This window comes from Mastigoproctus giganteus, chromosome 7 (assembly GCF_048544385.1).
Source record: "Mastigoproctus giganteus isolate SK-2022 chromosome 7, ASM4854438v1, whole genome shotgun sequence".
NCBI lineage: Eukaryota > Metazoa > Arthropoda > Arachnida > Uropygi > Thelyphonidae > Mastigoproctus > Mastigoproctus giganteus.
The window spans coordinates 225,261,090-225,274,035 of NC_143581.1; the positions used below are offsets into that span (position 1 = coordinate 225,261,090).

Genomic DNA, 12,946 nt, shown 5'->3' on the forward strand with positions numbered 1-12,946 from the left:
GTTTGCGCTCGGGACAGAGCCTCATCCCCATAAGCTCTTCGTAACGTTTCATGTGCTTCAGTGAGACCTTTCCGCAGCTTTACAAAAAAAAAAAAAAAAAAAAAAAAAAAAAAAGATGTTGATTCGTTGTTCCATCGATTTTTTTATCAAAAGAAATATCGTCCTGGCCAAGGGCACCAAACTCGTAAAAACAGCTTTTCTGCATAACTGATGTGTAATGTGGGCATTGCATTCTGAATGCAGTCTACAAGCTTCAGAGAGGTTTTTGGGGTACCACCTCGGATGATGGAACAATCTATGGTAAAGCGGATTTGAGGTTCATCTGGAGCTAGTGGTTACCGGTGTTTAAATGCAGAGGAAGGAGTGGTGCTTATTTCAAGAGAGATTAGAAGACAGGATAAACCTTAGAGATAAGTGTTGGGAAATTTGAGGGTCATTGAAGACAAGCCCAGACGCTGCAGACTCCTTTAAGCGAATTGCCCAATTGGAGAGTTATCTGTAGATGAGCATTCAGGGAATCGGTGGTGGATATTCAATGTTGGGCAGAGTTTGTTTTATGGGCCTTCGTATCCACTTGAGGCTGAATCCCAAATTCCCCAGCGATTACAAAAGTGTGTTTTGTAATTTAATGCCGGGAGCTAAGGTGTACCAATCCAAAAACGTACTAAAAAATAGCCATCTACGCCACCTGGTGTCCATAATAAACAGACTAGAAACATTTTGGATTTTTTAAGTTAATAAAAGTTTACTAGTGGGTTGCCGGTTTTAATATTGACTTCAAAATTGCTGATTTTCTACCCTTTGATCTGTTGGGTCTTAAATCCAAACCATCCATCTTTGTGTTTACAATCATCTTCCTCTCCAGCATATTTAAAAGATAAAGATAGTCTATCGGGCGAAGAAAATTGAGCAAACTTCAGAAGAAGCAGCAGTTTCATCACTGGCAGATATTCTGGGATGGAGAAGAAGAAGAAGAAGAAGAAGAAGAATCGTACATCCACTCCCGGCCAGCCCCTTTAATAATAACTTTTCTTGCATTATAGGCGAGGAATTAATTTCCTCGTTCTATCAGCCCCAGAAACGTTAGCATCGATTTAGGAGAAGGAACATTAAAAAATTACCCGGGGCAGCGCAGAAATCGAAAGGAGAAACAAGATTCCGGTTGCTTCGAGAAATTGAATTCGATTGTTGTGCTATCGTGTTCGAGCTCACTCCCAATTAACCTCTGTCTTCCCTCCCCCTCGCTGATGATGAGGTTAAGATACAATCTGTACTTCTGGTGTCGGGCAGCAGGAGGCAGTGTAGATAGCTTTATAAATATGCACATGCCCGACACTTGTGAATATTAGTCACGGGCCAGTGCCCTGAGTGCCCGCGGGCCGCTTGCCTCACCTGTCCCATGGGTCACAATGTGACGTCATCGCTTACAGCGCGCGCTTCTGCCTCGCTGTGCATCCGAGTGCAAACGTGGAGGAGAAATGAAGCAGAGCAGCGTGTCTGCAGAGCGTGGTGAGATAGGGGCTGGTTGGCAGGCTGCGATAGCCAAGCTTGAGCGATTCGCGTGCTTCGAAACGCTGCGATAGCTGTTGCGAAGGGGAAGGCGTGATTTGTCGAATGCAGTCACGTGGTGTGCTTGATTAGTTGGCGAAACTTTAGAGAACATACATCGAGGAGAATAAATGGCAGCGATACCTGGTCCTCGAAAGAGAGCCACTAAAACATCCTTCGTCTGCCCTGTCTGCACCTCAAGACATTGTACCAAGAAGCTTACAAAAAAGATCGTGGCTCACTTTTACGCTGCGTGCCACTCGGTGGCATTCATTGTTGCCTAATTACGAGTAATTAGCGCTTCGACATTGCACCCACCCATTTTACGTAGTCACGTGTCTTCTGGCGCGATAAACAGGCGGAAAAACGAGTGATCATTTATTGCAGCCTCATCACTCACCCCACGTATGAGCAGTCTGACAATTAAACTCATAACAGAAGCAGCGAAGCCGGCCCTGTCAGATAAAAAAAAAAAAACATCGCATGCGCCGGTTTTTTTCTTTTTATTTTGTTTTTCTCAAATAAGGGACGGTTCTTTAAGAGTATACTCAGCCTCTTAGGAATTTATGGAACGGAAAGAATAAATTCGAAGTTTTTCTCCTTACAAATAAACCAACCTTTAAATCGCACGAAATATACAGGCGTGGTAAACTAACTCCTGATGGCTTTAGTTACCTTTCCAAATATTCAAAACAATCGCAACAGCTGCTAAAGTATAAACGTGGCAATGAGAGCAGGTTTTAAGGGTTGGAGAACTGTGGCCCGGGGCTGAAAATATCCAATAAACTGGTCGCCCGGGGCCCTCAAAATATCCAACATCCACTGCATAAGAATGGATATTGTTCAATACAAGGCTGCAATTGAGTAGACCTTAGTTCAGTGTCGTAGAAGGAGGTCCAACAGACTCCAAATCTTGGTCTCTGTAACTGGAGGGCCCGAATAGGTTCACAAACATCATAAGAAAATAAAATTACGAAATGTCATGTAAGAGGGACCCTCCAATTTTTGCTAGGTCCTTTTTGCTACAGTGAGAGGGTCAAGGAGCAGAGACTGCTGACCTTGTTATGGTTCTCCTTCTTAATAATCCAACTCGGATGTAAACATTCTTGAGCAATAGAAGCATGACGCATGGAATATGGCGTCAATCTGTTTCTTAATCTTACTTGTTTACCTTCTGATATTGGTGTTGATTTGTGCAATGGATGCTTTGCTGTATATTGAGATCGGCTTCTTGCTTTTCCTGGATGGCCAAATACAGAGAACCGTCCCTCAAATAAAATTTAAAAATAAATAAATAAACTTTATTTTTGAAAATTCATAAATAATTATTATTGTGAAAAGAAAACAGGAGTAATAGCACTGACATTAACAATTCTACTTTTATTTGAGTCCTTCATGACAGTATGGTTGTTTCATCAATTGTCACTCTCTTGGAGAGGACTAGATTCGAGTCCTGTTGACGAGTGGAAGAATTTTTAGTCCTCTTCAATCAAGGCTGCAGTTAGCTGGTTTTAGGCGGTGTCTGTAGGGTTTTCCATCCATGAGTTATTCTAAGCTTTTCATCCACACATCAATCACGTATTGACAGACTTCAAAGATGGTCAGAGAAGTGGCTGCTATGTTTTAATCAAACCAAAATGCAAGGTCTTACACTTGGCACTTGGTGGAGTTCAATTAAAAACATCAGAGGAGGAAAGGGATCTGGGAGTTAAAATACGGCAGATATGAAGTTTTCTGAGCAGTGTAGACAGACAGCCAGGAAAGCCCATGGTGTCCTATCGATGATTTATCCAACGTTGAATACTGAGACCTCATCTGGAAAAAGACATCGAGCTTCTTGAAAGGGTCCAAAGACGAGCAACTCGCATGGTGAGATCGATAAAAGGACGACCAGGGAAGACTCCGATTATGTGGGCTACAGAGCTTGACCACCAGGCACCTTCAGAGGTGACCTATTTGAGTTTATAAGGCACTGAGAGGGATTAATAAAATGAATGAAGCCGAAAATCTCAGTATTCTAAAAAATTCCAGTACTAGGGACCATAAATTCCAATTTATGGTCCCTAGTACTGGAATTGTTTAGAATACTGAGATTTTCCAGAACTAGGGACCATAAATTCCAATTTATGGTCCCTAGTTCTGGTTAGAGGTGAGGTTCTTTTAGCCAGCGAGGCGTTGGTTGCTGAGGAGGTATTTGATGCTGCCAGTTTTGAGTAACTTCTCCATTAAAATCCCTGAGATGAAATTAGGCGAGGTTTTATTTTACCCAAAACGACATGACTTAACTTTTCTACCTAATGGAGAACTTTTGATGGTAAACTGAATAGATCCTCAGGTGGAAGTAATCTGAACACCGATAATGATTCCAAAGAACCTTTGTCTCAGCCCTCGCTCAACTTTTAACTATTCTGTAAACAATTATTTCCCCGAGTGCCCAATACAAGATGCCTTTTGTAAGTTCAACAAACAACGATAAAATCTTTTCTTCCCCAACCATCTTAATCTTGTCTTCAATACGGAAGTATATAATTCTGAATAAAGTTTTCCAATTCAATGTAACCGGACTCCATTGAATTTTATTTCCAGATCATTTTTCAATAGACAAGCTGCCAACGGACCGTTTCATACCTATCGACAATGCGTGTGCCAGTAAATGGATGGATGAACGTTGTTCTAAAACCAGGTGCTCTTTGATCACAGTTCCACCTTGAACTGTAAACAGTCCCCACCCAACCATACACGCGCATCTCAATAAGACCATTAATGTTATATTTATTGAATTCAGTGGCTCTAAACTTAATAAGATGATTTTTCATCCCTGGTGCTTTTTTTCTTCTTTGTTTACGAGTTTCCACCATCCCAAAGAAGGAGAATTTTACAGAGTGTTGTAGTCCAAAAAAAAAAAAAATGTCAAAGTGTATAGTTCCGGCGGACGAATAGCTCTTTCGAAACGCTCATGCCGCTTGCCATACGCAATGAAAAGCACGAGCTAACAGAGTGAAAGAGATGTCGGCGAGCTGTAGTCGGCAACAAAGTGGTCAGAGGGTGAAAGGCATGTCCATTCTTTGAATTGGTCGGTCGCGTTCCCCTTCTCCCACCCTCTGGCGACTTTTCCCTGTTGATGTTTGTAGAATAAAGGAACTTGGCTGTCGTTATGGGAACAGGATGCATAGCGAAGCATTAATTTTTGGTTGGAGGTGAGGGATGGAGAGTTTTTGGCGAAAGGGGGGTTGAAACGTGTATGGAAAAGAACGAATTCTATCATGCAGAACGCTTTTCTAGCTTCGAATATGGCCATTTACTCGAGAGCGCTTTTAACTGCGTGAGATTCATATTTAGAAACTGTGAATCCATTGAAACGATTGCTGTCTTTGAGAATCAAAAGATAGAAAACAGCAGATTGGTGTCTTGTATTTATTTAAGAAATATTGTATTATATAAGAAGAAAGAAGAAAAGATTATTATTTTTTCTTCTTTAACAGGTTCCATAACGAAGGAGTTTGTTGATCCTCATCAAAACTCCTATTACTTCGGGAATCTTTAATAAAAAATTAAAAAGAAAGTATAATTTAAATGATTTAGGAGGAATTCTACATAGGGTGCTACATAGTTCAATCCACGTGGATTGAAAACTCTCTCGGGAAACTCTTCTGACACGACCATGTCCAACCAAGATGGATGGCTGCAACTTTTTGCAGCCATCCATAGACATCTTCGAGTGACAGAATCCTTTTTGCCTGTTCCTACTGATTAGGTAAGAACCAGAACTATCCGTACACCTACTTTAGGGACACAGGTGGAGGACCAATCTAAAAGGATCCTGGAAGTAGCATTAGAAGTGGACTGGAACTAACGCCAGTATAAAGTATTACACATTGAACTCTAAGTAAAATTGTTTGAGTAGTAATTCTACCCATACCACTTGCGAGTGCAGGCCCTCTCACAAGATGATTTTCATCCACCAGTTGTGTTTTGTTAATGGTTTTCACAAGAGAAGCCATGAATTTTCACAAAAATTCACCAATGGCCACAGAAAAATCCTCATCTTATCATAAAATCTTGGCATCAGCAGTATTTTCATTGGAACATCTGTGCTTGTATCATTAGCGGCTTAAAGGCCCATTTTATCTGCCATCCACGCTCAATGGCATAGGCATTTCTTTCGAGGGGTGAGGGGAAGCTACTTGCATTGCTGGAAGAAGGTCCACTGAAAAGAAGCCGTCAAAGGTTGTTGTGATTGGTAGAGATGGCTTAACCTCACTGCTGGAGAATTTCTGGGCAGTAAGTATCTTGGCCGTTGGATTGGTAGAGATGGCATGCACGTTCTTCCGATTTAAATCCAATGGGTTTCTTCTTATGGGTACATCTCAAGGCTTCGTAATGCACAAGTTCTTAGAGTTTCCAGTAAAACACGCTCCCACAGTTTGACGAGACCTTTCATTAACTCCAGTACACAGTGGAACCTCAATTATCCATGACTTGATCAACCATGCCTGTTCAGCTATTTTTAAAGGTTATTTTAACTTTTTGAAAGCGTAATTAATGATTGATTAAAACCAATAAATATCGGGCTGCCATAAATGTAAAAGAAACGAAGACCACAATATTTATTTTCATCAAAATAATTCCAACAGAAAAAAAAATTTAAGAAAAATCAGATTTTCATCCAGCAGATAAAAACTTACTTCCTGTAAGTTTTTATCTTCTGTTCTTGAGGAAAAAAAATAATAATAAATCAGAGTAAACGAAGAATCAAAATTAGAAAAAGGGAGAACATTTTTTTCTTTTGAATTCCAATTTATTAAAAAGGAAAAAAATGAAAAATAGAAAACAAACTGTTACAAAATCATGCGAGTCCATCATACGTGGGTTATCTTTAGCGATTGGAAATCGGCGATATTATAACGGTGACTTCTAAAGGTCATTGTACGGGATATACACTTTTGTATTGTATAAGCAGACGATCAGATATCTGTAAAAAAAAAAAAAAAGAAAAAGGAAAGGCGATATAAAGCGAAGAATTCTTGTTTCACACCAGCAATGATGACACTTTTGACGTTAGCATCGTGTGTCATGCTCTGTGTTGACTTGTGTCCGGGCGACATGTTAAAGTCGCTGTGTGATGAGCCGTAGCGGAGGTGACCAGGTGATATATGAGCGGCCCACGTGATCTATATTCGGCATGTTCGTCATTAATCACCAGGCTGGAATGGCCTGTCTGTTTCCGGGCGTCGCGAGCAGAGACAGCTCTTCTTAATTGAGTCCTGGAGGTGGCATCGAGAATGCTTTTTGATTCTGTTTGACAAGTCCTCGCAGTGACGAGAGAAGATGTCGGGCGGGGAAAGGGAGGGGAGACGAATTTCTTTCAACCCCCTCTCTCCACAAATCCTGTTTATTGTCCGGCAGCCATCTTTTATATTTTAATAACTGTTCTATCGCTTTCTACAGGGGGACTTGGGCTCATTGTTGTAAGGGGCCTCAATGGCTGGGACTTTACCGACATGTGTTCATGGCTGCCTTTTATGCGCTTATTCAGTGGCCACTTTAGGGTTACTCCATTCCACAGTAGTTTAAAATGAATCAGCCGTTCTAGCTACAAGCCAGTCCTCAACAAAAGTAGTCATCCAGGGGTGTATGTATGTGTATGCGTGTGTGCGCGCGTTCATTGTGTCGTCCAAGTCCGTACGAGCATAGACCCGTAAGTTACCAACTTCAGTTCCGGAGGGAAATGGATCAGGGAGGAGCAACACGGGCCGTTCCGAAGAGAGTGGGGAAGGATGGGGAGGGGGGGGGAACAAACAGCGGGCGGAGATGGTTTAGTCACGAGGTGCCGTCAAGAGACCCCCAGATCAAGCACGAGCTACGGTCGTGCGGCGACAATGTCTCTTCCTACTTCCTCGCAGCCTTTTTGGACTTTAAAGGTCGCGTCATTGACGGTAGGTCAGAGGGTGCAGCCTGGTGGAATGATATATTAAGGACCTCCCGGGGCTACTCAATAACGGTAGAGTTTAGCCATCAAAAGCCGTGTTTGCTGTTTTAAAGCGTTTCACTCAATACTTCATTCTGACACTTGTCCATTCTCTACCACTACCTCCTTGAGTGGTGACTTTTTGTATTCTACCAAACCCTCTTCTCGAGGAAGGAATAGTTAGGGGGGTAAAACAGGTAGCATTCAACAATATAATGGCTCCCGTAAGGTTCAGACTCTCAAAGAAGGGTCTTCGGGCGACAGGTAACGTGTTAATCAAGCCAGAAGTCGAAGGCCCACATTGTACGATTAGTTGACAATTACTGAAAAAGGATGGTAAATAACAGAATTTCGTTTGGTCTCATTAGGGGAAAAATCCTTCATGATTTTTAGCTGAAGATAAGCCAAAGAAATCATTTAGTTTTTTCAGGTTCGTGTTATTTTTGTTCATACCAATCCGAAATTTCTATAACATTACTCTTCCACCTTAATTGCGAAGCTAGAGGATTGTCCTGTTGCGGTTTATGAGCTTTCTCACCTCTAGACCCTCACCAGGAACGTACCTCTTTGCCATCTACACTGCCCTATAAAGAATAATGGACATTTGTAATTGTTATGAAAAAAATATTCAAATGAGAGATAGTTGGCCAACTTCTAACCATAGTTGGGTTGTTCAGTTAGGTTGAGGGTGGTCTTGCGTGCTGGCCGCTTCAGTGTTCAGATGTTATTTTCTTCAAATCACATGTTCACAATTCTTGCTTTCTGACATGGAGCATTGTCGTGTTTGCTACAATGTAGGGATTGTCCAGAACATCAATGTAGGATGCATAATTCATGATTCTCTTTAAGGAGAGTCTGATGGCATGGCAAGATGACTCGTCAGTATCACCTTTGGACTTTCATTTCTTCCGTTGTCAATTATCAACATGGGGACGTTTAAATCCTGGGCTATACCATGCCCAGACAATTTCTTCAAATGATATCTGACTATCGTTCCTCTCTGAAACTCTATTAACTCTTTTTGCGTTCATTGTTTGGTGTACACGCTTGAAATGAATTCTGGGATAACTGCTTATTATCTTTATAGGTCAAATTACTTGATATTTTTATAGTTACACTAATTTCTTAAGTCAGAATAGTGTGTCATGACTTATGGTAGGATTCGAGCATGTTTATCTCTTGACCTGTACTTATATGACATTTCTTAAGACCAATCTTTCCTTCTCATAAGTTCAAAAAGATCAATTTGACTTAAGAGATAAATTTGTCGTGTTGTGAAAAGGTTGCAAAAAGCGTAAGTGGTGATTCGAACTCAGAACTTTTCCACCAAATGTGGGTGGGCGATTATCATAACCACTGTACTGTTGTTAAGGGCCCTCAACGAGGCCAAATGCGATGCCAACTTTGGTCAACACAGAGTTATGAAGGTCCACGGGATATGGAGTTTGAGTACAACATTAACAACGTTTGCTAAGGGCTGAGGATTCGTAGAAATGATGTTTAGAGTCTTCAACAATCCAGCTGTCACATCAAGAGAAATTGGGGGGGGGGAACCCTATCAGATGTCTTTGTCATTGGCAAAGAATGGCACAAACTCTTTGAACTGCTTCTTGGCCATCTTAATACAGGGTCCACGATCTTATTTAATGCCTTACCTCCATCATTATCTTACCATGGTAGGACAGCAAAACCTTCCTGATCTGGACACTTAGAAGAAAAGATCGAATTAAGATCTATCAACCGTTCAAGTAAAATATTTGGAAATGTCTTTTATAATGATCAAGAACAAACACTGACATCAACAAGTTTCTAAATTTCTTTTAACTCCACCCGAATCATAATTTGAAATCATCTACAATAAAAAGATGGTGGAAAACTCGAATTTATTCGCCTTATATTAATTTTATCGCTGATTACCCATAAATAGTTGTAAGAAGATGAACAGAATTACAGAATCGAATCCAGTCCACTCTGAAGGACACCGAATCCGTTTAAATTTAAAATTCCATGACTTCAAATCGAAATTAAATCTTTTTTTTATTTGCTTCGAGCATTAAAATCAATTATTATTAAAATTAACAACAAAATCAATAAAACGATGGCTTTTCTTTAGAGGACAACTCCATTCTCCATTGTGTGCCAGTCAGCATCCTTGTTGGTTAATAAAAGCCATCTCGCAAATATCTTCACATAATACGGTTAGTGAAGACATCGAAAAGGCTGACAGAGGTCAAAGGTGAAAGGTTTTCCCAAAACGCAGTTGTAGGGAGAGCGAGAGAGAGAGAGTGAGCGAAGGAGAAGAGGAAAAAAAAGGTAGGAAAAATGGGAACACGAGGCCTGACCTCAGCGAGAGGAAATCCATCTGGAAGGAGCACAGCCAGTAGCTCCCTCCACGACTAGAGTAGCGTCATAGACCACGTGACTGGTGGCGCACAATCGGCGGGCGGCAGCGCACCTCCTGCGGTCGGATAACTCCAGGATTGACTTTTTCAAAGTTGGACACACGGCGCGAGCGACGATTGGTCCAATCCGATTAGTTAGACTCAATTATGATCGGCCGGCTGTTGCAGAATTAATATCGGCGTAGCCCTCGTGATGGCTGGCAAGCTGCACATCCCTGCAGGCTCATAACCGGCGTGATGGCCGCCCCTTTCTTAAGTTAGTCCTCAGTCGACCCGACGGTTAATAAGGCATCTTCCGGCAAAGTGCAGGACAAGACGCCCCAGTGTGACCATGGACCTGAGCACTGCGTACCGATACAACGCCAGCATGATGGAATATTATTCATGTAAGAGTAAGTACATGTACTTGCATGGGTGGCTGTGAGTCTGGCAGGCTGGGGTCACTCGTGAAAGGGTCGAGTTCGTTCGCAAGGTGCAATTGGTAAATGCGATTTCCTCAGGCAAGTGCGTTCATTTCGCGGGGGTTTTTCTTGGCAGTGCATGCTCCAAACGCAGTAGCAGTAACCGGGGGGGGATGCTTTCGCTTTTTCTGCCGCGGCACAGGCGAGCGCTCTCTGTTTGCCTTCGTTCTGGGCTGTTAGCGGTGCACTTTTCGCCGACTAACTCGATTATGAAGGGCGAGCTTTCATTCGCACGTAATCGCTGAGTGTCGCCTCCTGTACGTCTCCACGAGCCAGAGCCTTGTTGGCCAGCACTGCCGACGTCCATACGCCCTTCGCCCTCAGCTGTATAAAGAGCCGCTGGTGGCGTGACGGCCGCACACCAAGTAACCAGGTTATCGGCACCTCAGCCAGACACGAGGTCCAAACGCGCACTGACCGAAGGAGTCGATTTAATCGCGAGCAAGAGGGAGGTCGCGCGTTCCGAACCACTCAAGCGCGACCTTACCGTCGATTGCAGTTGTCACCGCCGAAGAGACATCGTTCATAGACGGGAGACCGTGACCGAATACTGGCCCGGCGTACCCCGGGTCCCTTTTTTAGCTCTTTCGCATCTTTGGGCATTCGGTCAGCTGGTCAACATCCCCAGTGAAGGGCGAGTGGACATTTATCTTCGCTGAGCGTTGATCTATAATCATGGATCTTCTTCCCCTAGCTTATTACAACTACCTCCTGGATGTTCGTTATCGCCTGGCCAAAATGGGTAGGCCCTATCTCTATCTATCTCTCATTCACTCATTTTTCTTTCTGTCTTTGCTTATTTTTATTTACTTTTCTCACAGGAATGTTTTACTAATATTTTTTTTCTTCTTCCTCTTCTTCTTCTTCACTCCTGTGCACATCTTCTTTACCTATTTTCTTTCAGTTACTGTAAATGTTTTTTTTTACTTTTTCCCATATTTGTGCAGGTATTTTTCACTTTCTTTCACCTTTTCCATCTACTACGAAAACTCCACTGCATGGCCTTAATACGTTACTATGTGTACTTAGAAACATATATAGGTACTAAGGTGTATTTTGTTCCAATGCCTTTACCATTCCATCCTCAAATTGCTAGCATTTGACCCTCAAATTACCATTCTCCAAAAACCAAAAGATTTTTCAAATATTTTTTTAAAAAATAATATGCCAAAAACCGCGTCCGATATGTCGATCGTCTGTCACCAATACAAACATGGCGGACACCATGTTTCCTCGTGGTGAAGTCTTAGAAAACCAGCTGCATTGAGAAAGATAAAAGTGTGTCCAATCTATTTTTTTGGCTATTTATGTATACAACGTGTGTGCAAGATGAGTATGTTGAGGTATTGTTTGTGTGGACGTATTTGCAATGCTCTTTTTAATGTACCTTGGTGTAATTGATTTTTAGGAGTGTCGTGCAAAGGAGATAACTTCCTTTTGCGCTCGTGCAAACTAGAATAGGATTTCCTGTATGTGACCATTCCATCGTTACTTAAACACACTGCTGTTCAATGCTCTTAATTTTAGTAATGAAACCATCTTGCCTTCATAATCTCCCACGTGTGTGTAACTCGACTAGGCCTAACCAGTCTTACGTTAATATTTGAGATGAATTCCATCTTCTTAGAAGCGCTAGTCTGTAGAAAGATTTAAGATAAGAATCTTTATTTGTACCTCAATGATTATTGTTATTAAATCAATTTATTATCGTCTTGAAAACACGAGGAAGATCGTGCCATCATAGGAGTGCATTGAACTGTACTGTGTTCAATATCTTTAATGAAATCATCGAACAAAATTATTTATTTTTTACCAATACAATCAAATTATTGTATTAAAGACTCAATACAATATTTTGATTGTAACGAACGATCAAATTATTAAATTTTACTTGAAGGTTCCTGAGGATTTCAACTTAAAGGTTCCTAAGATCACAACTTGAAGTATTCTTTAGGATTATAACTTTAAATAAGGGATTAAGTGTTGTATACTAATCTTAATTAGGTATTATTGAATATGTAAGATACTATTTGGTCAGTATTGGGTGTCCATATTGAGCTTAATGGGTTCTGTGAATAGAGAATTCTTTTATGTGTGCCATTGTTAGTAAGGAGGAAGCTGATGATGACATTGATTTGATGAGCGAAGATCATTTAAGATTTTAATCGAAATCATTTTCAAAGATAAACATCGTATATTGAAGTGTATACTCCATGGTGGAGTTTCTTTCGGAAAATAGGAGCAGGATTTGAAATTAGCAAATATGTCTTACCATAGTATATGACGTCAGTTGCTTTAGAATGTGCACGTGTAATAAATATTACGCTAATCTGTTGTAGACATAAACGCCTTGTTTCCTCTAAGGGGAAAAAGCCAAAAAGGGAAAACAAGGCATCAAGCAACAATCATCCAAAAGAATTGGGTTGTCAGTTAGAAGAAATCCATTCCTCCCTTTCGGTACATTCCACAAATGACTCAGATAGTTTAGGGGAAAATTGTGAAACGAGGGGGGAAAAACAATATGGAACCAGTGACATTCCTTCTCGGGACAATTTATGGTTACCATG

At 41.3% G+C, this 12,946-nt stretch overlaps 1 protein-coding gene across 9 annotated transcripts in view; it reads left to right on the plus strand.

The window, feature by feature from the left end:
• LOC150083730 (uncharacterized) overlaps positions 1-12,946 on the plus strand; it is a 183,395-nt gene that overhangs the window by 57,315 nt on the left and 113,134 nt on the right. Inside the window, exon 1 of one of the 9 annotated variants that reach the window (XM_090378174.1) lies at positions 10,008-10,310. The exons of 6 other annotated variants lie outside the window; for them this stretch is intronic. In XM_090378174.1, the coding sequence (XP_090234300.1) occupies positions 10,250-10,310 (61 nt within the window). In that variant the 5' untranslated portion in view covers positions 10,008-10,249. Of the gene's footprint in view, positions 1-10,007; positions 10,311-10,554; positions 11,122-12,946 lie in introns of those variants that run through there. 2 more of the 9 variants (XM_090378175.1, XM_090378173.1) reach the window with 2 other exon arrangements.